Genomic DNA, 26,858 nt, shown 5'->3' on the forward strand with positions numbered 1-26,858 from the left:
AACAAACCCCCACTGATGAGGGCACATAGGTACTGGAGTGAATTCTTACTTTTATTCCTCTGGTGTGGTCACTCTAGTGATTTTCCATGTTTTCATCTGCCGATAAATTTGATAAATAGACACACACATAATATAAGTGGCCCAATTTTCAGACCTTCTAACATGCATGCAATTTTTGTACTTGCTTTGCTGCTGTTCAGGTACGCATTTTTTTTACGTTTGAGTCTGAAAGCACATAACACTCTAGAGTTCAATCTGAATTATGTAGTGTGCTTGAATGCACCATCACCGAAACACAACAACGCATGGACAGCGCGGGGAGCCCAGTGCTTCGAGTAACACTACTCCAACACGGAGCAAAGGAGACAAATGCTAAGTTGTGCATTGTTCTGTGCGCGTTATAGGAACAAATGAAGTGATTGAACTGTACAATACGAGTGCTTAATATTGAAGATTTATCTTTTATTGTGTGCTAAATGAGAGTTGGTGTTCTCATGTGGTACTGTGGCTCATTACTGCTTTCTGAATTTGTTTCCGAAGTAAATATAGAATATTTGGATGTCATAAAAAATTGAAACCACCAAAAATTGTGATGATAATTCAGAAATAGAACAAGTAAATGAGAGCAAATAAAAAATAAGTAAACAGGAAACTACATATAAACCATATAAAGAACAATCCATCCAGCCATCCATCTTCTATGCCTCGTATCCTCACTAGGGTTGCAGGTATACTGGAGCCACACCAAACTTTTATTGAGCTATACATTGTTTATTGCATTGAAATTTGGAGACATGCATGCAAAATAATTGGGAAACTAGTCTACATGTTACAAAAGAGAGTAATAAGGACAATTAAACAAGCTGCTTATCAAGAACCAACAAACAAACTGTTCCTAAATTCACAAAGCCTTAAATTTTATGAGCTTGTTGAATATAATACTGCACAAATGATGTTCAAAGTAAATAAAAATATGCTCCCAGAAAGTGCCCAGAAGATGTTTCAGATTCGAGCCAGTCAATATGAAGAAAGAGGGACTTGTGTGCATATGAAAGCCAAGGTACGAGCAAATAAAACATGGATGAATGTTCAATGAAGGAGTCATTATATTGAATGAAAACTTGTGATACACTAAATAGATTTAAAAATGTATTTTAAAAACAATCTCATGAGTAAATATAAAACTGAATTGTGAGCACTTGCGAGCATAACTGCTTGTTGCGTGCCACAGATATACAAACTACACTAAAGAATTTAGTACAAGCTATGCTGCAACTATTATTGTTTGTTCACTTTGTTTTCTTTTTATGGTAAAAGAATTGACAAGGCGCAGATCATGAGGGGTGTTGGGCTTTTGGGTGGAATGTCAGGATGGATGGGTGTGTGCTGTGGCCTCTGCTGGTAGGCTTGGCTTAGCCTTCCCTGGGCTTCTGGGTGTGTGTGTCTGGGTATTTGACGTTTCAGTGCTCTTGCGCGGCTTGCTGTTCTCTGACAAAGGCTGGGGCCACAAAGGCCTGCAGATGGCTCTTGTGGTGCCTGGGCTCGGTGGATGCTTCTTCTGGGAGCATCCTGTTTGGAGCCTCGCAATGATGAGGTCCAGTTGGTTGGATATTAGGTGTCATTTTGAAGGCATGTTGTTGACATGTTGGTGGAATGATGAAGAGGACTGTTGAATGACAGTACCAAACAATTATCGAAACCGCTCGTCCACCCATGGATCATGGGGGGGGGGGGGGGGGGGGGGGGGGGGTAGGCCCGTGGAGGTGATGGTGTGCGCTGGCTTTGTCCTGGGACCTCGCCTGGTGGCCTGATGTCCCCACCTTTTTGTGATTTTTCAAATTAGTCTGTATTGACACAGACAGAGAACAAATCTATAACTGAATTAGTGACTGCTGTGATATGGAGAAGCGGTAGGATTTAATAAGCTCTGCTTCTAAACTCAACTTGATGAGTTGGTCGACAGGCATGGATCTGATTGGGGGTTTAACACATTGATATTTGTCAAATAAGGTTTCCAAAATTAAGTTTCAAATGCCCTACACTCATTTTTGCCACATGTTTGATTCACATTTAGTGGCTGTGGTTAATTCCTCCCTCCGGTTCTGTTTTCAAATGTGTGTGGTCAGCATCTGAACCCAACCTGAAGCTTCGTTCCAGACTAAAGCAGAAGGTGACAGAGCGTCGTAGCAGCCCTCTCCTCCGTAGGAAAGACGGCCCCATCCCTGCTGCGAAGAAACGCTCCCTGGACATTGCTGGTGAGCATCATTGAGTTTGAATGTGACTTGGATGATGTTGCTTATTTAGAGACATTAGAAAGAATTTAAAAATCCTGATGCCACCCCTATATGGATACACAATACCTATCAAAGGGAGGTGCATAACTAAAATTAAAAGTAGCATCAAAGCCATTTAGAAAGGTAGCAAAGTGTTTTTCTTTCCAGAGTCTGCATGCAGCAGTGCACCGGGCTCTGGTCCCAGCTCCCCCAACACCAGCTCCAGTAATATTCCCCATGAGAATGGCATCCCTAGCAGCCCAGGAGAGGTAACACCATCTTGACTGCCCATCTGTTTTGTCTTTGCGTACAAATGTATGCGTATAAATACATAGGGTCTGCTTATCGTATTAACGAGTGCCAAAATCATGCGTGTCTCCATGCAGGTGTCCTTGCTTCAACGGTTGGTTTCAAAGGATGGGTCAGTCAGCCAGCTCTCACTTTACACCTCTCCTTCGCTGCCCAACATTACGCTGGGATTGCCAGCTACATGCCCGGGTAGCAATGTAAGTACACCTGATGTTATATTAAATAAATAGTAGCGGTTATTATTCCTTCTCACACCTCTCATTTCAAAAACATGGGATTTATCACAGGACATAAAAATAACAATTCTTATCAGAATTGTAACTTATCCTAAAGTAACTTATTGTACTTACTCTTAACCGTCCAGTCAGGTTACAGAGCCTTCCATAGCACTGAGTCTGCACTTTTAAAGGTTTTTAATGACCTATGATTAATGACTGACTCTGGTGATTCAGCTGTGCTTTTAGATTTGACTTGTTTTTGACACAGTGGATTACACTATTCTTTCATCTCGCTTGGAAAACTGTGTGGGTGCCAGGAGGACTGCCCTTGAGTGGTTTAGGTCCCACCTATCAGGCCTTACTGTGGGACTTGGGGACTCCACCTCATCCACCGCCCCCCTTGACTGTGGAGTCCCCCAGGGATCAATTCTTGGGCCCATTCTATTTGTTCTGTACCTGGTCCCACTTAGTGTAATGTTCAGAAAACATTGCATCGCCTATCACTTTCATGCAGATAACTGCCAAATTTACTTACCACTTACGAAAAATGACCATGCCCCCCTGACACCCCTTCCCGAGTGCTTAAGTGACATCAAGGTTTGGTTGGCTCAAAACCGCTTAAAGCTCTTTGAGAGGAAGACAGAGGTGATCCTGCTAAATCACACCGGTACCCTGTTGGACTTGGGCCCCCTCCACAACCATTTACGTCCCGCAGCCACCAGCCTTGGCGCCATAATTGACAGTGATCTTAAGCTCAACAAACAAATCAACGCAGATGTAAAATCCTGTTTTTATCATCTTCGGCTTTTATCTAAAATCAAATAAATTTTTATCTTTGCGTCATTTTGAGCAAGTCATGCACGCTTTTATTTTGTCACGTCTGGAAAAACTGTAATGCACTTTACTCTGGAATAAGCCACAAATCTCTTTTGCGCTTATAGTTGACCAGTACTCTGCGGCACGGCTGTTAACAGGAACCAAAAAAAGAGAGCATATCACCTCAACTCTAGCCTCCCTGCACTGGCTGCCTGTTCGTTGTAGAATTGATTTTAAGATTTTATTGTTGGTTTTTAAGGCATTGAAGGCACTGGTCCCTCAATACATCCCGGACCTCATGTAAATTTATATTCCAGCATGCTCATTGAGGTCCAAAGGCCAGCTCCAACTAGTGGCCCAAGACGAAACTTAAGACCAGGGGAGAACGGGCCTTTTCTGTAATCGGCCCCAAGCTGTGGAACGCTCTTCCCACTCATGTAAAACCAGCCCCCACAGTTGTGTGCTCGGCTTAAAACCCACTTTTATTTTCTGGCTTTTAACTTGGTGTGAATTGTGTGGTCCTCTGTGTCTTAATGCTTTTCTTTTAGTTTGTATTGGTTTCGCTTGTCCTAGTTTTTATTTTTATTGTTATTATTTTTTCCTATTTCTTTTTTTATTGTTGTTTTAAATGTCTTAAATGGTTTTGTTTTCATTTGTTTTATTAGTTTACTGTCTTAATTTTCTATTTTTACTTTTTATTATTTATTGTTTTACTAGTTGTTGCAGCACTTTGGAAACAGTGTTCATGAAATACACCATATAAATAAAGTGAATTGGAGTGGATCAGGGTTATTCATGGCTAGTTTTTGCAGAGCAGTCTGAGTCTTCTCGGTCTTAGGTATGTCTGATTTGACTTCCTTTGCATCTCAACAATGTCTGCCTTTATATTTCCTCTCTCCTCCTTGTGTCTAAATCTTTTTAGACAATATCAGGACATCAAGATCCTGAGAGTTGCCTGGCACTGTCTGCGCTGCAGCAGAGCATTCCTTTAACCTCCCCTTTCCTGCCTACTGCCCACTTGCCCCCCTACTTGGCATCTTCAGGTCTGGACAGAGAGGGGGCTGGAGGAGGCACAGCTGGTCATGCTCCCCTTCTCCAACACATGGTGCTGTTGGAACAGAGCCACAGTCCAATGGGTCAGTATTCACTGTAGTACTGTATGTACACAATTAGACTTGCTCCCAACCCCAACAGTTGATTATGTAATTTTTTACAGTTTATTGTACAGCATTCTACATTGCAAGATAAAATAGTTTTGTCTCCATTTACATTATTTCAATGCAGGCTTGATTGTTATTGGTGCTTTTTCACATTTGACATTTGACATTTACTTTTAATTGCATCTACATCCTTATATGTCAAGCTTATTGCTCTACCACTAATGTCAGATATCACAAATAATACCATTTTGCTTTTTTCTGCTCTTCCTCCAATGGGTTTAGTTGGCTTAAGCGGCCTCCCACTACCGTCATCGTCGATCTCTAAGCTCGTGCGAGGCCACCACCCCCTGGGTAGAACCCAATCAGCCCCTCTGCCCCAACAACAATGTGGTCAAGCCCAGGCATTGCAGCAGCTGGTGGTCCAGCAGCAGCACCAGCAGTTCCTGGAAAAGCACAAACAACAGTTCCAGCAGCAGCAACACATCATCAACAAGGTATGGCTTCATTCGTCACTCCATATGTAAATATTAGGGTTGTCAAATGATTAATATTGTTAATCTGATTAATCAAAGTTTCAAAATGAATTAATCATGATTAATCACCATGAGCAACTATTTCTGAAATATGCCAATTTTTTCTGTATATAATTAACAGAAAGATAAATGACTGATTATATATATTTGTGTGTATTATATATATACACTTTTGAATATCAGTGTTTGAATATCCATGTTCTTCTTTATCTTCCACGCACACATTTTAAAGGCGTTTTTGTGATGTTCGGAGTGTCCCTGAATGCATCTTGCGTTCTTGTAATGAGAATGAGGAAGTGTCATTCCCAGGATGAACAGACGGATTTGGAGATGCTGTACATACACTATATGGTGTTGGAATTGTACTGCTGTTGATGTGTTCATGTCAGAATGAAGTTATAAAAGAGCGTTAGACTCTGTGTGTCTGTGTGGGGACGCTCCACTGTGCTTCTGTCTGCTGTCATAACAGAGAGGTGTTTTTGCTCTGGTGTGCATGCATTCATTACACACAAAAAAATGAACATAATTAATGAAATAAATTAGTTACCGCCGTTTACGCATTCTTTTTGACAGCCCTGATAAAAAATGCAAGACTCTATATACAAAAGTTTTAGAACACTCCAATTTCTCTGGAGGAAATACCTTCATGTTTAAGTGTTAAGATGGTCTGTCTCTCTTCCATTGTTAATTCCCTTTTTTCTTACCCTTTTTGGAACAACAAATTACTTTCTCCAGTACAATGAGAAAGAAGGTAGCAAATACTCCAGAACTTGGCTTGATCAACCTCCATTTCTGCAGAACAACTTTAAATTGTTGACCCATTTTGTGGTCCCTGAAATTTTGTATAATTCTGAAATACACATTATTTTTTAGTTTTGGGTGACCTTACCTTTTTTCAACCTCTGGCACGTCACCACTTGCCTTTGTACCATTTCAAGCTATTCACTGGACTTCCAACGACTCGAATTTCAATAAATAACTGGAAAAATTGGGGTGTTCTAAAACTTTTGACCAGTAGTCTATATACACACACAAAATGCCTAAGTCCCTTAAATGCTGGACATGTTAGGTAGCACTTCTCCTCTGCCGATATAATCCATCCACTTTGGCATATCCTGATTAAACAGCATGATTATTGCCCAGAGGCTGGCTACAACAAAAGGCCACTTAAATTGTGCATGTGATTTACTATACTGGGGGCTTCACAAAACTAGGCAGTATCTGGTGTGACCAGCATTTGCCTAACGTAGTGCAACACATCATCTTCGCATGGAGTTGATCGGGTTGTTGTCGTATATGCTGATCCGGAGCATCCCAAACATGTTCAGCGGGTGACGTGTCGGGTGAGTATGCTTGCCATGCAAGAACTGGGATGTTTTTGCTTCCAGCATCCTTGCAACATGGGGCTGTGCATTATCATGCTGCAACATGAGCCGGGCCCTCTCATCCAACCTTGGAGACCAACTATGTACAACAGTTGCACAGACACACCCTGTAAAAGTTGCATGAACTTGAATTAGGCTTTAAAACCAGTTTAAGTGAGTTATGTTCAATCATGAATGTGAGTCCTGTCTTTCCTTCAGTAGCAGAATGAATCGACCTGCAATCAGAAAGTCTCCTAGCATTTCTTGTATGTGTTCTCTTTGTCACCATGGCAACTGTGCTCCTGACGAACCTGCCTCCGTGTATGGTCTTCCAGGAAATGTGACTCACAGTAATCATTGTGGGGGTGTGTGGTGGTGTATGTACACTCCTGATCAGAATTGCAAGGCCATTTGAAAAATTGCAAGAAATCAATTTTTTGCACTGTTGGAGCTTAAGGAGCTTTTAAGTAAAGCTTCAAAATAGAAAAAGTAGAAATGGGAGTGAGACAAAAAAATGAGTAAGCAATTTATTGCTCACAACTATTAAACTGAAATAGGCTGATAAAAAGTTTAAGACCGTAGCTAAAAAAAAAAATCAAAAATGTTCAAAAAAGGAGACTCAGGACTAAAGAAAAGCTGCGCCATTCTTGTGAATCACCTCAAAAATTGATTTTGGCGTGCTTGATGCCAGTGTTTCCAGGAGGCTAGTGGAAATGTTGCTCCAGGTGGTCGAAAATAGCTTCACGGAGGGCATCAACTGTCTGGAACATATGTCGATTTTTGTAAACTTCCCTTGCCATCCATCCCAAATGTTCTCAATTGGATTTACAGTACAGGCCAAAGGTTTGGACACACACAACACAACTAATGGTCCCAACCCCATTACTAAGGCAAGAAATTCCACTAAATAATCCTGACAAGGCACACCTGTGAAGTGAAAATCATTTCAGGTGACTACCTCATGAAGCTCATTGAGAGAACACCAAGGGTTTGCAGTGCTATCAAAAAAAAATGTAAAGACATAAAATATGTCTAAAATTTAGTTATTTCACACTTTTTAGTTAAGTACATAATTCCTCGTGTTCATTCATAGTTGTGAGAATCTACAATGTAAATAGTCATGAAAACAAAGAAAACACATAATGTAGAATGAGAAGGTGTCCAAACTTTTGGCCTATACTGTAGATCAGGAGAACAGGCAGGGTGGTCCAAAAGAGAGAGGTTATTCCTCTGGAGTCCTTTGTCAGGCGGGCATTGTGAACTGCAGCATTGTCCTGTTAAAAAACCCAGTCATTACCACACAGACGAGGGCCTTCAGTCATGTCCCCTGCAACATCTCCTCATAGCAAACTTGTGTTTGACGCCCCTGCACAACCTGAAGCTCCATTGTTTCATTGAGGAAAAAAACACCACAGATTATGATGGCTCCCCCTGCACTGTGCCGGGTGGAAAACATCTCAGGTGGGATCTCCTTGTCATGCCAGTAACGTTGGAAGCCATCAGGACCATCAAGGTGACATATTTGTTCTCATCAGAGAATAAAACACTCGTCCACCTTTCAATGTTCTATGTTTAGTGCTCTTGTGCAAATTCCAAACAGGCAATTGGGTGGCGTTGAAGGAGGAGAAGCCTTTGAAGACGTTTTTTTGTTTTTAAAAACCCTTCTCTCGCAGATGTCGTCTGATGGTTATTGGACTGCACCATTTGGGCAGAGAATTGTCCCGTGTCTTGATGGACAGCCAATCTGATCTTTTGGCTCCGGACCATTGAAATTTTTTTGGCTCTACCACTTGACTTTTTTCTACCATAACCCTCAAGATCTTTTAAGAAGTTTAAAATGACTTCTTACAGCGTCCAACCCCAGCTGCAATGGCACGCTGATAGAGGCCTTGCTTATACAGCTCACCAATCCGACTGTGTTCAAAGAGAGAAAGCTTTTTTGCCAGAAAATGACACTAAATCCACACTTTTGCCAAGATTTTGTCTTTTAAAGGCTGTGGTTGTAAACTTTTGATCAGCCTATTTCACTTTGCTTGGATTTGTGTGTGTGTGTGTGTAACTGAATTACTTGTTGTTGACTTCATGCATTTATATAGTTTAACACTAAGCCGCTTTGCTTTTATACTGTCCAGACAAGTCTCAAGAAGAAAACCTGATAAACCTGATAAACATCGTAGGATCCAGTTTGCTGTGGTTCTTTTTGGTTTAACTGCATCATTTAGTGTCAACATTCTAGCAGCCGCCACTATTGCCTGTGGTGTAAAGGTGGATGAAAGAGAGAGCAGAGAAAGAGAAAACAGAGGTAGCGAGGATGAGTGAGAACCAATGTAGCAGGACTGAATGGCTGTTTTGAGTTTGTTTGGAAAAGAGGGACTAGGATGAGGCAAGAGCCTGCTCTCTGACGTCAATGAACTGTTCCCTGGGCAATATGCCAGCCAAGTGTGTGCGTCTTTGTGTGCATGTGTGTGTGTGTCTTCCATGCATAAACAGTCATCCAGTCCAATTCTGATCTACGCAAGCTTTTCAATGACAGGAACAGAGACCTCAATCCCATCGAGATTCTTAAAAAAACAAACTCTTTTCTCTAATTCTTGTTTTTTTTTTTAAATCCCTCATATCATTTGCTAAGGGTTTTTCCATTTTCTTTCTTACAGGCCTGGACAAGTTACCCATACTTAATTTAGAATAGAGTACAGGGATTCTGTTAGGACTTTTTCAAGCAAACAAGTTCTTTGAACAGGTTGGGTTTTTTGATGTTCACAAACCATTCAGAAACGTTAAGCGAGTGGTACTTGGTTAGTACGAAATATTTATCATACTCACACGAGAGCTAATTAAAAAAGCCATGGATGAAATGGCCATATTAAAAAGATGGTTTGATAAAAACAGATTATCCTTGAACTTAAGTAAAACTAAAATATTGCTATTAATAGCTAGCTAGTAATAGCAGAAAGGACACGTATGACCAAATACAAATAGACAGAGTGGACATTGAAAGGGTGAACGTGGACAGTTCATAGGATGACATGTGGAACAGTGAATTGAATTATGTGATGTATTTCATTGTAACTTGCATGCATGTTCAAATAAAATTAAACCATCACCGTTACCATTACCATAGTTTGTCATGGAAGCAGCCAGACAGCTATTTAGCTTTTAAAAACATTTTCAATGACCCGGTACGTGCTGACGTGGTGCGGTGTGTTCTATCGTCAATCTCTTAGGAGGTTCCTTCAGGAAGGGGTGGCCATAGTACTGTCCATAAAGTATAGTGGAAAAGGCACTGATGGTCAAAGGCAGGGGTGTGCAAAGTATGGCCTGGGGGGCTACTTTTGGACTGCGGCTGTTTCTTTTATTGGCCCACGGCACATTCTACAAATATAATTTAACAAGAAAACAACATGCAGTGTGATGAAGTGTACCTAAGAACCATTCCTAAGACTGTGCATAACAAAATTAATTATCCGTGTTTTCCTTAGGTTTCCAGCAAACACTAAGCCTGCTCTAATATCACCGCTCCTTTGCAATCACATTTGTTTATACATCTTAATTTCTCAATCTTTCATTCATTCATAATTTAGTAGATATTCAGTGTTCTCCTTTTGTGTTGTCCTCTAATAGATGATGTCTAAACCCGGTGATCAAGGCTCAGCTGTCAGCTCCACTACAAATGTGTCATCCAGGCAGCACCAGAGTCACCCGGAGGAGACAGAAGAAGAACTCAGGGAGCACCAATGTCTTTCATCCTCTTCCTCCTCCTCATCTTCCTCTTTGACCATTAAGCAGGAGCCCCTTGACCCTCAAGAGCAAGAGGAGAGGGAGCAGAGGGAGAGGCAGGCTGAACACGAGCTCCTGTTCCGACAGGTAAGCACAAGTGGAGAGATATGTTGAGAGACATTGGGATAAGCGGCATATTGTATGATGGGAGTTGAAATGCAGTTCAATCTGCTTTTCAAAGTATCCCAACAAATCCCATCTCACTAACTCTGCCTTGTTATGTAACACACTCGCTTTTAAAGCACTGAGGGAAATGTTTTCACTGCTAAATGCTGGAAGGATTTCTAAAGCAAGTCAGTGGGAGCAGTGACAGATGGACAATAAACCATGATGCTCTCACCCTACTCTATTTAACTGTTCGCCCATTTTATTTGCAGTTAAATTATGCAGTAGCCCGGTCGGTGTCTCCTTAGTCTTTGTTTAAGTTGACCACGTTTATGTTGACAACCCGTCTAAATCGACCAAATTACCTCCGGTCCAACATGTACTTCTAACTACTAAAAAGTAGGGGTGTCACAAGATCAAAATGTGATGAAATTTCTCGATTGGAGAAAAGCTGTCCTGTGAGAACAGGGCAGCCAGAAGCCTTGGTGTTCCCAGCGTCAGCGAGTGACGTGTGGATGTTTTTTTTCCATCAAAGATGAACAGCTGCTGCACGTGTTAATATCCAAGCAGACACTGTATTAATTCTAAACTTTAACAAAGTCACTAGATCTATCAGATCAAAGCACGTAAATGTTTGGACTTGTCTGCACCCTTAATCACTGTTACCGTTAATCACCATCAACATTAATAATGGCAGCACCGGGCCTGCTCGGAGCAGGTGTCCAACTATAAGCACCATGGCGGCCACAGCAAGTGGCTCCCCCTGCTCTATACAGTACTCTGGTTCTCCTGTCCTCCGGAGCAGCACCGGCGCTGCCCACAGTGTGTGTCCGACATGATTGTGAGACACACTGGCAGTCCCTGCCTTCCTGGTGAAACATACATGGGTGTCCAAAGTGTGGCCCATGGGCCATCTGCGGGATATGGCTCTTTGCAGAAATTAAATACTGTAAAATAATAAGAACAGACAATATGAATTGCCTTTGAGAAAATACATGTTACAAACGCCAATTCCGACACTTTACAGAGTAAAAGTATAATAATTATTATTATTAATATTATATGTTATAACAGTGGTTTATTTGGTCTCAAAATTCTTTTCTAGGGTTGTCTGATAATATCGGCCAACAGATTATCACTTCACATTGATATTGTTTTTTTCTGCTGATAAGTGTGTTAAAATATATGGCTTGGAGCTGGTGCTAGTTCCCTCTGGTCCATTTACGTTGACGTGTCCTAGTAATGTTAAAGTCATTATTATTGCTTACATGTTTTTGCAAAACAGGTTTTTTTAAATGTGAAAATAAATGAAAACAAACAAAGAAGGGTAGGAAAGCAACAGGAAAGGAACTGCCACTTACTTTCAAAGCGATGGCATAGGATCTTTCTTCTTTTATGGTCGAATTCTCAGCTGTTATTTCTTCCCCCTTTCCACAACTAGCAAAATGTGCTCATTTAGCTTTTGGAGAAACTGGGGAAAACAATGTCAGCAAACTGCCTTCCTCTCCAATGTGCAAGCAATGGCTATTTTCGGTTATTTTGACAACTACTTAGGTCGCTGTTGACTTAAACGGGTTCAACTGTTCATATTTTGGTTCTTAATCATGTCTCACGCGGCTTAATCATGTTTACCCACTCTCTACTATTTCTGAACCAGACTCCAGATGGACATCCTCACATGCATTCATTGAAACACTGAAACAGTTGACAGTGCAAACAGATTATTCCGACTTTCCTGTATTTGCTTATAGATCAAAAGATAATTACTTATTAATGTTTCAATCTTTACACTCGCACTCCCACAGTGTACTCATAACGTTGGGTCCTCAACTGTTTGGTCTAGCCCATCTCTTCTGTCTTCAGCCAATCAAACACTGCTCTCGCTGTCACCATGGCGCCCATAGTGTGAGTAGACACACCTTCGCTTGGCGAGAGCGATGCACTCATGGAGTCGAAAGAGCATGTGCTCTTTTATGACACATAACAGAATAAGCAGTATGCCTGTGAATATTCTCATTCGTCCAGGCCATTGTTTCTCTCATACAATAGAACGCCAATAGAACAAGGGAGGACCACTGGCAGAATAATGCTGAGCATGTAAATGTGAAAGTTAACACTGATTATTATGCTAACTATACCCTACTAGTCCTTTAGTTTATCAATGCTCAGCATTGCCTTTACAATAAAGAAGTGTTTTGTTGCAGTTGATTGATACCTTGGAGTGCTTATTCCTCCAGCAAATATTGTAATATAAGAAGACCCACCCACTGAGTACTCATGCAAGGTCTGCTGCCGAACATTGGCCAAGTTAATATTTAATATTGCATTTTATTCCTGATGCGCGGCTCAAAAAGTGAACAAATGTAGTGGATTCCCTGGGCTGAAAATCGATATTTCTTATAGAGAATTTAATCAGTGTGATCTCAAAGTAGCCACTCCTGTCATAGCGCTGCTCAAATTACGTATTCTTGCTCCCACGTAAAGCCTGGCTTTACAATGAACACACCTGGCTAACCCATTAAACTTGCTTCGCAGTATACCACTTATCTGTACTTGTATTGGAAATAACATGAATTTTATTTTCCCTTGCCTTGTATCAATGTGTGTGCCTTTGAACCATATGCAGCAGCAAACAAGCTGTCACTGCTAGTGAATCTGTGCTCACGGCGCCATCTTATGGCAAGAAACACTTGGTGCAAGCCCACTGTTGCACACGATGTTAACATTGTGTTTGTGTGTGTCCAAGCAGCAGGCTCTACTGTTGGAGCAGCAGCGGATCCATCAGTTGAGGAGCTACCGGGCCTCAATGGAAGCGGCGGGATTGTCAGTGAGCTTTGCAGGCCACCGCCCCCTCTCTCGGGCCCAGTCATCTCCAGCCTCCTCCTCATCCTTCCCCATGATGGTGCAGGAGCCGGCAGCCAAGCCACGTTTTACTACAGGTTTGTTGAGGGGAAAAAACTAAACCATCCACCCACCAACACACACATTCACAGTGTAATTTACACATTTCCATGCACCTATATTGAATAATAACAACTAAATAATAATTTAATAATACAAATATGAATTAAATTAATAACCTACAACCATGCAAGAACTCACCGAGTGTTCTTCTCGTCAGAAAGTATAAAACAAATTCTGCAGACGATAATTTTCTGTGTGCATGTGTCTATTGTTCAGGTCTGGTGTATGACTCCTTGATGCAAAAGCATCAGTGTATGTGTGGTAACACAAACACTCATCCAGAGCATGCAGGTCGCATCCAGAGCATCTGGTCCCGCCTACAGGAAACAGGCCTAAGGGGACACTGCGAGGTAAGACCACAGTTCAGAGAGGTGGCCTGTATGAATTTTAGTATTACTGGCAAGGAGACCGACATAATAAAGTATATGAGATATTGTTTCACTCTCATTGAAAAACTTGGTTTGGTAAATTCCTTATTACTTTATTTTATGTAAAATGTTGAGAATAATAACTGTCACTATTAATAATTCTTAATACTTCTCTATTTGTTTTTTTCACGTTGTGATTTATTTGATTACTAATTTTGATTACCAACTAAAATGGACGGAAATAAATGTTTTCGACTTTAAATCCAGTGAGCAAAGAGGTGATTTTACCATTAGGGGGCAGTGTTTTGCTAGATACTGTGTTGTTGAACATTGGTGTGACCTCACATTTTTTTAATGAAGGTTACTCAAAGATGGATACTTAGTAATATTCTCCTAAAGTTCTCATTACAGACTATATGGATGGTTGTCGCAGATATATTATGTTGTCTTTTCTTTTTTCTCACTTTTTTCTCACTTTGTGTGTCCAGTGTATCCGGGGAAGGAAAGCCACATTGGAGGAACTCCAGACAGTCCACTCTGAACCCCATGTTCTGCTGTATGGAACCAACCCGCTCCGTCAGAAGCTGGACTGTACGTAACACAGTGGTGTATTCAATTGTTCACAAAAGAAAGGCGGTTCAGTTTTATGCGACTATGCAGACTGTTTGGTCTTTTTTTTTTTTTTTTGGAAATCTTCAATACTCAGGTGTTGCTTAGAGATGTAGCATAATTAAGATATGACATAAGGTGAGTCAGTGGTGCCTGGTGGATTTGGATGAACACCTACTGTAAAGGCCAACAATGATCATCCTAGCTTCCACTAGGGGCGGCCGATACATTGATCCCTGGTTAACTGGTTCCAGACCAGACCAAGATAAATGAATCTCCGTGAAGTCCGATTCCTTATTTATAAATTGAATATTTTCATAGTTAAAGCATAGAACACCTGGTTAGAACCTTCTAAATATGATTTTAGAGTGGTCTAGACATGAAATAAGCTCCTGTATAATCACTTTTACACTCGTATTAGTGTCCAATATAGTGGACATGAACACATCCATCTCACCATCCATTTATTTTTATATCACCTTTCCTCACTAGAGTCGCAGGTATGCTGGGGCCTATCCCAGCTGACTTTGGGTGAGAGGCAGGGGTACACCCTGGACTGGTTGTCAGCCAATCACAGGAAAAGAAAAGATATAAGGCATAAATAAGACATACTATAGACCGGGGGTCACCAACGTGGTGCCCACGGGCACCAGGTAGCCCCCCACGACCACATGAGGTGCCCGCAAGCCTGCTTTTCATTCAGGTTTTCAGTTAATAATGAAAGAACAGTAGAGAGAAATGCATTCTGAAATACAAAATGTGAGTTGTGGACACCAGCATTTTGTTAATGTTCTGGTAAAACAAGCATATTCACTTTGTTTGGGTTTAAAATAAGCTCTGAAAATAATTGTTACAAAAATGAGAAGCTATTGGCCATTTTCATTTTGTAAAAGTAGCTCTCAGAAGGAAAAACGTTGGTGACCCTTGCTATAGACTCACACATTAACAGTGGGTGAGTCCCTTGTTCCTTTTTGTTTAACTCAGTTTCTGCTACTTCCTGCAGTTGCTGTTGTCTCATCAATGTCACATTACTGACACCTAGTGACCAGTGTCAAATACAACATATAGGCTCTGTTTCATTTGATACGCTTATTGCATGCATGTATATTAATAGTAATAATACTCCACACAACAGTAACATGTGAAAATACTGTATTACCACTTGGTCGATGATGATGCTACGTAGATATGTGTGCAATGGAATGCCTTATATTTGTATTTTAGTTCATTTAGCTATTTTTATGCTTGTAAATATTTAATTTAGGCCAAAAAATCATACAATTGGCTTAATTATGCATTTTCTTTGAATAACAGGCCATAGTCAACCATGAAACAGCAATGATCTATATAAATATATTTTGGAAAAACCGTGATAGAGTGAAGCCGTGAAAGTTGAAGCGTAAAGTGGCGACTATATGACTATGTTTAAAATATAAACAGTGCCACGTACAAATTGACTTGAGGCGGTCAGGGCCTTTCTGCTCATGTGCCCCACACCCCCAGTGGTTGTGGCCGTAAACAACCGCAAAGAAAGCGGCCCTGATTAAACAGATCACTTAAAATGACAAGTCCAAAAGACATCATTGATGTCCCCCCTTCACCCCCTCCTCTCTTCAACTTTCCCAATTAAGGAGTGGCCTTACATACTTTTACGACTGGAACAGGTCAGAAAGTCAAATACAGAGTTTTAGAGGTCATGCAACCATTCGTGCATGTAAGAGAGACGTTCATCTGACTAACTTTGCTATTTCTTTTGCACCATCTCTGGTCTTTTAATCCTTATCATCTTCCTGCTTCCTTGCCAGGTTCTGCCAGTCCGATGTTTGTGAGGTTACCGTGCGGAGGCATTGGGGTAAGTCATTGTTTTTCTGTCCGTTTAGTAAGATGCGCTACATAATTAAGTGTGTTAGTCTGTCTGGCATTACAAGTCAATTACCATTAGTCACACCAGTGTTTTCAGTGGAAAACTATGTTTTTACAGCATCTAATTAACCAATAGGCTACCCAACTGACTCTACTCTGCTTTATATTTTTGTTCACAAGTAAACTTAGTTGCTGCTCTATGCACCCACTCACTCTGTGTCCCCTGCCTGAATAATATTTCCATTTGTTCTTGTTCCACCAAACAGTCGCACACAATCCTACCACACTCGCACGCACACACAAACACCGCCCCTCAAGCACCAGAGGCAACAAAAGCTGTTGCTTGCCTTTCCGTTGTATTTGGAATCGTAACCAGATGTTTTCTGCACACGGGCTGTGTGTGTGTGTGTGTGTGTGCGTGTGTGGGTGTGTATTCACATTAGCATGGTTGTGTGCATGTCTTGTGGATATATTATTTTAGCAGTGATTTGATTTATTGCTCAAAGTTTAAAGTACTTTCTATGTGATAGCTTCTACCTGTCTGTGTATTTAGGAATGTGTTTGTGTAAATACTGTACGTGTGTGTGTACTCCCATCCACTTGCACCAAGTCTTTCTTCATCCCCAACTTCAGAACTTTCAGCCCCTCTCTCCTAACCTTCACCCCTCCCTTCTGTAGGCCTTTATGACTGCTTTGGTGGGAACAAGAAGAGCCAGAGCTCAGTTCTGCTCTTTATAATGGCAAATGGGCCAAAATTGTTGTCTTCCTGTCATACCATGCATACAAAATGCATGCGCTCGCTTTACAGAGGAAGGGGGCTGAAATTAAGCTGTCAGCCTGTGGAGAACCATCATTCCATCATACAACACGCACCCACATTTTTTTGTACCTGATACACAAACTTGTGTAAATAACACTAACTTGTCCAAATAGTCTTCTCATACTGTTGGTGCTCAACAACCTGATTTGAATGCAATTCAGTTTCCTATGTACCCATGTGATCTGCATATAATCAACATGCGTGTGCTGTTTAGTGTCTTAGGCTCTTTGGAGGCTCCTGCCTTAACCCTTCCTGTGATGAAAGATGAGGAATTTTGAAGGCAAAGTCAAATAGTGCTGCAACAATTAATTGATGAATAGATGATTCATCAACTATCCAATTAATCAACAACCGTTTTGGTGTTTGATTAATAATTATTTTATTTAAAAATGTAAATATCCTCCGATTTCAGCCTCTCAACTTTGTATGTGTGAATATTTTTATACAGTATTTCCTTAGTCATCCTTGAAAGCAGACCTTATTGTCTTTGTGTTTTTGGCAAAACAAGGTATAGTAATCCCTTGTTTACCGCAGTTAATTGATTCCAGACCCGACCATAGTAAGTGAAGTAGGATTCCCTAGTTGTAAATGGAATATTTTCATAGTTTGAGAACAGAAAACTTGTTTAAAACCTGCTAAATACGGTTTTTAACATTAGTAGAGCCCTCTAGACATGAAATAACACCCCTACAGTCACCAGTGTTACCCAAGAAAATGGACATAATTACAGAAAATAAGCCATTTGAGAGATAAATAAGTTGTGTACTCATGAGTGTTGCTGTCAGTGTGTTCGATGCTAGGGGACAAGAAGTGACTTCAGGGGTTCAGTGTTGAGTTTTAGCTTTTAGGGATTATTGTGTCTGTTGTAAGATAATTGAAAACTGCAATAAAATCCTGTTGTTCCTAATTTTACAAGAATAGAGTCTAAATATTAGGAGAAAAAAGTCATTCTAACCAGGAAAATAGAAATTATATGCAATAATGAAATTATATGCAATATAATGAGGGGAAATAATATAATTTTAGTAGCATGTAGTTGAAATACCAATCCATGCGTTTTCAATGACGCTTATCCTAATTAGGGCTGCGGAGGTATGCTGGAGCCTATCCCACTTGACTTCGGCCAAGAGGCGGGGTACGCCCTGGACTGGTCGCCAGCCAATGGCAGGGCACATATAGACAAACAACCATTCACATTCACATTCATACCTAAGGACAATTTAGAGTCGCCAGTTAACCTAACATGCATGTTTTTGTGGGAGGAAATCGGAGTACCCGGAGAACCAATTATGTGAACCAAAAAAAAGTTGAAATTTTTGGAAAATTAGGTTGGGGAAAAAATTATAATATAATGGGAATAAAGTCAAAATATTCTGAAAAGAAAATTTATGAAGATAATTTAAGAAGAAAGTTCAATTATTTGGAAAAGTAAAAAAAACAAACAACAGCAGCAAAGATGATAAAAAAAAGAGCCAAGAGCAAAGTTGATACTAATAATACACTTGTCCACCTACAGTATATCACAAAGCTGAGTTGCAGTTTTTTCTTGTACAAAGTATGAAAGTGGCCCTTGCGTCCTTTCATTTTTCTGTATGTGGCCCTCGGTGGAAAAGGTTTGGACACCCCTGGTCTAGGCCATAACTGATGACCCGATTAATTGAAACAACAAGCTTCAGATGATTCGACTGAGAAATGAATCATTAGTTGTAGCCTGAAAGTCAAGTCAGGTCCATTTTTATTCATATAGTGCCAGTTCACAACAGAAGTTATTTCAAGGCGCTTTAGACATGGAGCAGGTCTCGGACCACGCTCCTCATACATTAAAGGGAACCCCTCATGAGCAAGCACTTGTCGACGGAGGCAAGGAAAAACTCCCTCTAGGGAAGAAACCTCAATCAGAACCCAGGCTCTGTGGGGTGGCTGACTGTCTCAAGCAGTTGGGCTTGAGATAGAGAGATAGTAGAGCGACATAAGGTTAAGTAGAGGTTTGACGACTGGGAAGGGAACAACAACATCCGTATCGACTATAATAATGGTCCCATGACGACGGTAATGTCTGCTTCCAGCATCACCGCCAATAATGAGCAAATCCAGTAAATGTGAAGGTGCAATGGTGCCCTTGTCTACCGTATCTCTGGAGGCGGGGAGCACCAACCGCAGGGGGAGAGAGAAAAGCAAAGCTATTACGGTACATCTTTTACTAAATGGACTGACTGAAGGTGATGAGCGCAATCTGACTCTCTGCTAGTCAAATATTTAAAAATATATACGAAAAGGTCGGCCGTCTGAGAGACCAGCAAGGCTGGCATGCGACAGTTCTCATATTTGAAGTCAAAGGGCCGTGAGTTTACTTCTGAAAGCCGCAACAGAACCCTGGCATCAACAACGGCACATGTGCGCAGTCCAAACACAATGACACACATACCTCCACATTCTTCTTTTCCTCTGCCAGCTTCTCTTCTCTGTGTTTATCTGCCCCGCCTGGCGGAGGCTGTGTATATTATCACGTACATCACTCTGTATACAATCTGTCAAGGCTATGTGGTGTGTACGTGTTGTGGTGCTGTGATTGGGGCTGAGGGTTGCCCGTGCTTCAGCGTTATTCAGAGTCAACCACTGAAACAAATATCCCTACACGCAGAATACTCGCTGTGTGTAGGGCCCCACACAGGGTGGGGGTGGGGGCATTGGGGGGCATGCAAAGGTGAATAATTAGGTACTTTCTGCCATCAAGTGGAGCATTTAATTGTTCTACCCGTCGCTGTACATCGCTGGCATCAATAGATGAACAAGGATACATCATTTGTAGCAAATAGATTTGTGAACAAATGCAAGATTCTAGCCAGCGGCCAATTTCCATCTTTAGTCCCAGAGGGCAGGTTGATGTTAAGTACAGTAACAATAACATTTGACATAAAAGAAGAGAAGAATGAATAAATAAAAACTGTAAAACAAAAGGCATAAAATCACGTGTACTTGACAGAACAATGAGTTTGGGGAGAGAAAGTGCTTGAGTGCTAAAGTGTTAAAGTAGTTGAGTGCTAAAGTGCTTAAGTGCTATGTCCTATCGTACCAGAACCTGCTGATGTTAGTTCATTAAATAAATAGCATGGTATCTCGGTTTTCCTGATTCATTTGTTCCAAAAGGTCAGACAAAAACCGAAACGTACAAAAACCGAGGCAATTTTTTTGCCTAGGAAATACTATAAACCCAATTAATGTGTTCCAAACACCAGAAAAAAAATATTTTTACAGGATAATTAGAATTTTACATGCTGAAAACGGTGCAAAATAAATATACGTGACAAATGAAATGGATAAATGAACGTTTAACATCATTTTTACCTTTACTGAAGACTCTTGCTGGCGTAGATTGCGATGACCGGGGAAGGAGATTGCCTTCGTACTTTGCAATGAGTTCTTTCTTGAATTCAATCATGTTGCTCACTTTTTTTTTTATCAAATTGCTGGTACTTGCTACTGTATTTGGCCCCATGTCAGGTTATTTACCACACAGTAAAAAAAATACACAGAAAGTGAGTCACCAACACTCAGGGTGCTTTGTTTGTGCACTCGATTCAGAATGATACAGTACAAAGCAAACGGACTTGTTTGTTACGTGCAATAATGTACGAAAACTGAGACAGTGTATGAAAATAAAGGCAAAATTTTGGCGAAGATTTTTCTTAAAAATCGAACCACATGTAAACTGGGCTGATCGAAAATAAAAATTTGACTGTAAAAATTTTTGGGAGAGTTTTTTTTTTTTTCCAGGTTTGTTCCAGTTTTTATGCGGCTCTCATTTCATCACATATAATTTGTAGCTATAATAGTATCCAACTATAACTTTTTCATTTAAAAAAAAAATATATATATATATACTGTATATATATTTATTTATTTTGATGTATTTTTCACTATGGGGATTTTACATTTGAATTTGTTTTGTGTACATACTGTCGACTAGAGCTGGATCATACAATTAGCTACAATCACTAAAAGTCGGATGGAAATAAATCAGGACAATCGTGCTCTTGGTTTTACAACTCCCGCCACTGTGAATCATCATCAGATAATCCTTAATGAATTATCAAATCGACACAGAAAACTCTTCTCATTGGCACTTGTGTGTTTTTGTTTGCAGGTGGACAGTGACACCATCTGGAATGAGGTCCATTCATCCAGCGCTGCTCGCCTGGCAGTTGGTTCTGTGGTGGAGCTGGTCTTCAAAGTAGCATCAGGAGAACTGAAGGTTAATTCATTCAGTCACTGGAGACACTTACTATGACCGACTTATTTAGTCTATTTTTTGTCTGTTATTTCAATCTTGGACCCTGAAATTGCTTAAAATAAGGATGTTACTTATTCCTGAGTAGATATTATTAAGCAAAGCGTCTGTGTAGGCTCTCAGTCGTACAGGAGTTGTCCATCGAGGAAAAGGCTTCTTGAGACGTCATCTGTACTTCTGTGTAGAAGGTGTCGGACGTTTCGCTCCTCATCCGAAGAGCTTCGTCAGCAAACTAATAAGTGCTGGTAGCTTAGGCCTTAAATACAGTAAGAGTGGGCGGAATTGGTGTGCCAACACCACATATTTTCAGTTTAGAGGGAAATTCTACAGACAAATTCATGGTTGTGCTATGGGCTCACCAGTCTCACCCATAGTGGCGAATCTGTACATGGAAGAGATGGAGAAACAGGCTCTCACATCCTTCTCAGGGACAAAACCAAGGCACTGGTTTAGATACGTGGATGACACCTTTGTCATAATCAAAAAACAAGAAATTCAGTCTTTCACAGATCACATCAATGCGGTGGACACCAATATCAAATTTACTCGCGAGGACACTAAAGAAAACCAACTAGCCTTCTTAGACTGCAAGGTAATTATAGGAAAGGACAGACAGCTAATTACAGAGGTCTTTAGAAAGGCCACACACACTGACCAATACCTGCTTTTTGAATCAAACCATCCACTACAACATAAACTAGGGGTTATTGGGACCCTCCAACATAGAGCGGAACAAATACCAACTAGTGCTGAGGGAAAGAAAAAGGAGACACAACATGTCCAGAGAGCGCTCTCAACCTGTGGGTACCCACGGTGGGCTTTTAACAAATGTCAAAAGAAGAGAGTAGGGAAAGAAACCCAAAAGCCCACAGAAGCAAAAAGGAGAGGAGTGGTAGTCCCTTATGTAGCGGGGGTCTCCGAAAAACTCCAGAGGATCTTATGGCAACACAAAATTCCTACCTATTTCAAACCAGTAAATACCCTGAGACAAAAATTAGTGCATCCTAAAGACAAGGCTCCAAACCAGAAACAGAGCAATGTGGTCTATTCCATCCACTGTAAAGATGAGGAATGCAAAGAGCACTACATTGGGGAAACTAAGCAAATGCTCCAAAAAAGGCTTTATCAACAGGGGACAATGCTAGTGGTCCTCAATCAGCAGTACATCTACACCTGAAAGCTACCAATCACTCTTTTCAGGACAGCGAGGTAAAGATTTTGGCCAAAGAAAACAGATGGTTTGAAAGAGGAGTAAAGGAAGCTATTTTTGTCAAACAACAGAACCCATCATTGAATCGGAATGGTGGTTTGAGGTTTAATTTGGACCCTGTGTTCAGCAGGTTACTGAGACCAAAACCCACAGCTCTTAGTCTTGCAAATGAGGTGGAGCCAGGGCCGAGCCAGAACAATAGATGCTAACAAGCCAGTATCAGAGTCGTTCATACCCAATTCAGGGAGCGACACTTCCCTTTTATCGTAGGTGTGAATAACAGGATAGGATTATACCACTGCTCCGCCCAGGCTTAGTGTAACGAACCAATAGGAGGAGGGTGTTGGCACACCAATTCCGCCCACTCTTACTGTATTTAAGGCCTAAGCTACCAGCACTTATTAGTTTGCTGACGAAGCTCTTCGGATGAGGAGCGAAACGTCCGACACCTTCTACACAGAAGTACAGATGACGTCTCAAGAAGCCTTTTCCTCGATTATTAAGCAAATTATTAAGGAATAGTAGATAAATACAGTATATTACACTTCTATGCAGTATAAAAGTTACATAAAAATAATCGGTTTAAAAGTAAATTACACTTCACGAACAGGTGTCTTAATATTTTGCTAACCTTTAAAAAAAATAGTACAGAAGGCACGCAGTGTCATGCAGTACACCACAGCTATATATGCAAGCACAATAATAAACATATTGTTAAATGAATCCCTGTATGACAGATTGTACAGGTGACCAATCAGTGTTTATGTAAGAGGAAAGCAAATCTGTATTGCTTTATAATACATTCATTGTTTATATGGAGCATCATAAACCATTGGAGGTAGGATCTGCGACTGTGGCATTTACTGTACATATAAACTCAAAGAAAAAATAATACAACCTTCTACGAGAACCACCCCTGTCCTGTGGTGCCTACCAGCCAGCCTTCCTTTGTCTGTGGCTGTACTGTTTGAACCCAGCGGGTTGCCACGCTGCAAGGGCCCTTGCAGACGCTTTGGGTCCAGACTAACAGGCCAGTTTTATTGGCCCGACACTGCAGCCACCTGCAAAGCAGACTTCGCACTTAGCATTAGCTTAGCACCCACATAAGGCAGACTAATTGTTCTCCTCAAAGAAACAGTAGTGCACCATGCTGCCCAGATAGATTCCTGGTATAATGCTCTGGTCTTCCACACTGAATTGTATCGTATTGGACAGCATCTTTGCTTAGAAAGGAAATCAACAAAGTTGTTATAGGACAAGGGTGTCCAAACTTTTTCTACTAAGAACCACATTCAGAAATGTGAAAAAGTTCAAGGGCCACGTTGATATTTTTCACAAAAAAAACTGCATCTCAGCTTTGTGATGTAGGTGAAAAAGTCTATTATTTGTATGAACTTCTAGTTTTGCTCTTTTTTCCCATGTTTGCTATTGTTTTTTTTCAAAATATTTAAACGTTCTTCTTAAATAATCTTTGTAAATTTTCTTTCCGTAATATTATGACTTTATTCACATAATATTTTTAGTTAATTCCCATAATATTCAAAGTTTTTCCTCAACCTAATTTACCAAGAATGTAAACTTGTTTCTCATAATATTGCAACTTTGCTTTAATATTTCAACTCTATGCTACTGAAATGACATTATTTTCTCTCATAATATTACGGGCTTGTTCTCGTAAAACTGCCCCTTTTTCCCTTGTTAGAATACACCTTTTTTATATTATCTTAATATAAATCTTGTTTTGTATAATAATCTTGTTTTTTCCAATAATTTCAATATTACTCTTCAAAATTTAATATTGTGACTTTATGCCCATACTTTGACTTTATACCCATAATATTGTAACTTTTTCTCCAACCTAATTTCCAAAGATTACAACTTCATTTTGTTTGTTTCTCATAATATTATGACTTTAGAAAAAATTACGCGTTTTTAAAAAAAATATTTTTAAACTCATAATATTACGACGTTACTCTTGTAAAATCACGACTTTTATTGAATTATAACTTTTTCCTTGGAATATTTTGCCTTTATTCTTGTAAAATTACTGCTGATTTTTCCATTTTTGCTGCTGTGGTTTTCAAAAAATGTTCTTGTTAAATTATAGCTTTAGAATGCCCGCACTTTAGACGCTACTGTTGTAGGAAAATAGAAAATAGTCTCTCAGGATTAGAGATTTGCATGACAAGGGTGAAAGTTCAGTTTATGGACTTGCCCTCGACCTAACTTCATCTTAACACATTCATGCACACATACTATATACACACACACACACACACACTTACACACATGCACGTGGTGATCTGAAGATCCTCCAGAGCCAAATTCCACCTGCACCAACAACTGTGAACTCCACAGGATGCCATAAATCGTCCCTCTTCACACTTGCAGCTGTGCCTTACCACTCGCTTTCTACTTGTTGTCAAGCAGCATTCCAATGCATAGGTATTTCCCCGCTACATATAGTGCATACACACAGTAACCAGTGTCTTTTATACACCCATATCCATACTATGTTCTACAGTTTACTTTAAAGGCAGCTGTAGATGTTGTCTCTCCAGTAATCTCCCGACTGGCCACTAATCCACAGCAGCTGGCTCAACATCATTAGTCCATCTTGCCTCGCTTAACATCACACTGGACATTTATCTAATGTCCCCATGTAGCAGTGGGAGTCCCCCGAAACAGTCGCCTTTAAAAACCCTGTGTGTGTGCAAGCATAATGTGTGTGCCAGAGTCCTAGTTAATTGTGTAAATAACTTGAAGAACGTGCGTTCTCTGACAGAATGGTTTTGCGGTGGTGCGACCACCTGGACACCATGCAGAGGAGAGCACTCCTATGTAAGTACATCACAAATACAGTATAACCAAGCCCATGTCCCACAACATTCCAGCTGCTCCAAGCTGTAAGCCGATGGACTTTGCAGGTTTCACTGTCTTGATACTGTATTGCTGCTAACCGTGTTGTTAAGAAACACTAGAAAGTGCTGATTATGTGTGTGAAAGCCAATAGAAGTGAAGAAAAAAATCTAATAGAATTGTGATCATTCTCTCACTTGTCTCCGTCCTCAGGGGATTCTGTTACTTTAACTCGGTGGCCATAGCGGCCAAGCTCCTGCAGCAGAGGCTCAGTGTCAGCAAGATCCTCATCGTGGACTGGGTGAGTTCCACATAAAACACAGTGGCCTGCGTGTTGCAAAACCACCAGCCATGATTCATGAACAACGAAAATGTGAAAATTGGACAGTATTTGTCTATTTATATTTGCTGTAGTATTACCATCAAAGTGCAATTGAATCATGATGTAACAAGGAGTCACTGGAACCGCGTGTTTCCTTTTTTATTGCATTATTGAACATGAATGTGTGCAAACTATATAAACTAATGAATTGATCATCTGACATAATCTTGTTTTCCCCACCTGGATTTTTATTAAGCCTTTGTTCTCCCTGAGCCCCGGTGACTTTTACTTTTGTCATAGCTCACATCTTCTTTAAATTCTTATTGGAAGGCATTGCTTACACATTTCATCAGAGACAAAGAGAATGGCTGACATGCTTATTTAAGCAAATTTGACATGTTTCTAGCCTAAATGAAGCGATTTCAACCATAAAAATGACTATCCATCCATCCATTCTCTATGCCGCTTCTCCTCATTAGGATCGCGGGGCATAAAAATGGCTCAATAAAGTAAAATTCAATTATAAGGCATTCAGAAGATGCATTCAAAAACATGTCGTTGATATGTAGTATTTTACACTGGTCATTAGGTGTCAGTAATGTTACATTGCTGACACAATAGCCACCACAGGAAGTAACCGCGACAAAGAACTCTCCCAATGCTGACAAGTGTTGAGTCTATATTTATGTGGAAATGGCTTATTTTCTTTTCTGGGTAATACTAATGTAAATGTGTCTAGAAGGGTGGAATTTCATGTCTAGAGGGTTCTAGTAATGCTAAAGCCCGTATTTAGAAGGTTGTAAACGGGTTTTCTGTTGTGGAACCATTGTCTGGAACCAATTAACTGCAATAAACGAGAAATAACTGTAATAATGTTATGATAATTTATTATATACTGTCGGTATTATTTATTGGCAGTCAACTTTTAAACGTCCAAACAATCTAAAAAAAAAATAAACAGGTATATTTTGTTATAATAAAACACTGTTCATGTCACCTG

General features: G+C 40.4%; 1 protein-coding gene across 4 annotated transcripts in view; it reads left to right on the top strand.

The window, feature by feature from the left end:
* hdac4 (histone deacetylase 4) overlaps positions 1 to 26,858 on the top strand; it is a 142,950-nt gene that overhangs the window by 89,929 nt on the left and 26,163 nt on the right. For all 4 annotated transcript variants that reach the window (XM_054786207.1, XM_054786205.1, XM_054786208.1 and 1 more), the window contains 13 exons: positions 2,127 to 2,255; positions 2,442 to 2,542; positions 2,660 to 2,779; positions 4,539 to 4,752; positions 5,059 to 5,270; positions 10,295 to 10,537; positions 13,305 to 13,494; positions 13,736 to 13,869; positions 14,376 to 14,478; positions 16,302 to 16,348; positions 21,324 to 21,431; positions 25,463 to 25,518; positions 25,750 to 25,837. In XM_054786207.1, the coding sequence (XP_054642182.1) occupies positions 2,127 to 2,255; positions 2,442 to 2,542; positions 2,660 to 2,779; positions 4,539 to 4,752; positions 5,059 to 5,270; positions 10,295 to 10,537; positions 13,305 to 13,494; positions 13,736 to 13,869; positions 14,376 to 14,478; positions 16,302 to 16,348; positions 21,324 to 21,431; positions 25,463 to 25,518; positions 25,750 to 25,837 (1,745 nt within the window). The remainder of the gene's footprint in view (positions 1 to 2,126; positions 2,256 to 2,441; positions 2,543 to 2,659; positions 2,780 to 4,538; positions 4,753 to 5,058; positions 5,271 to 10,294; positions 10,538 to 13,304; positions 13,495 to 13,735; positions 13,870 to 14,375; positions 14,479 to 16,301; positions 16,349 to 21,323; positions 21,432 to 25,462; positions 25,519 to 25,749; positions 25,838 to 26,858) is intronic.

The sequence above is a fragment of the Dunckerocampus dactyliophorus genome, chromosome 9 (genome assembly GCF_027744805.1).
Source record: "Dunckerocampus dactyliophorus isolate RoL2022-P2 chromosome 9, RoL_Ddac_1.1, whole genome shotgun sequence".
In the NCBI taxonomy this organism is placed as follows: domain Eukaryota; kingdom Metazoa; phylum Chordata; class Actinopteri; order Syngnathiformes; family Syngnathidae; genus Dunckerocampus; species Dunckerocampus dactyliophorus.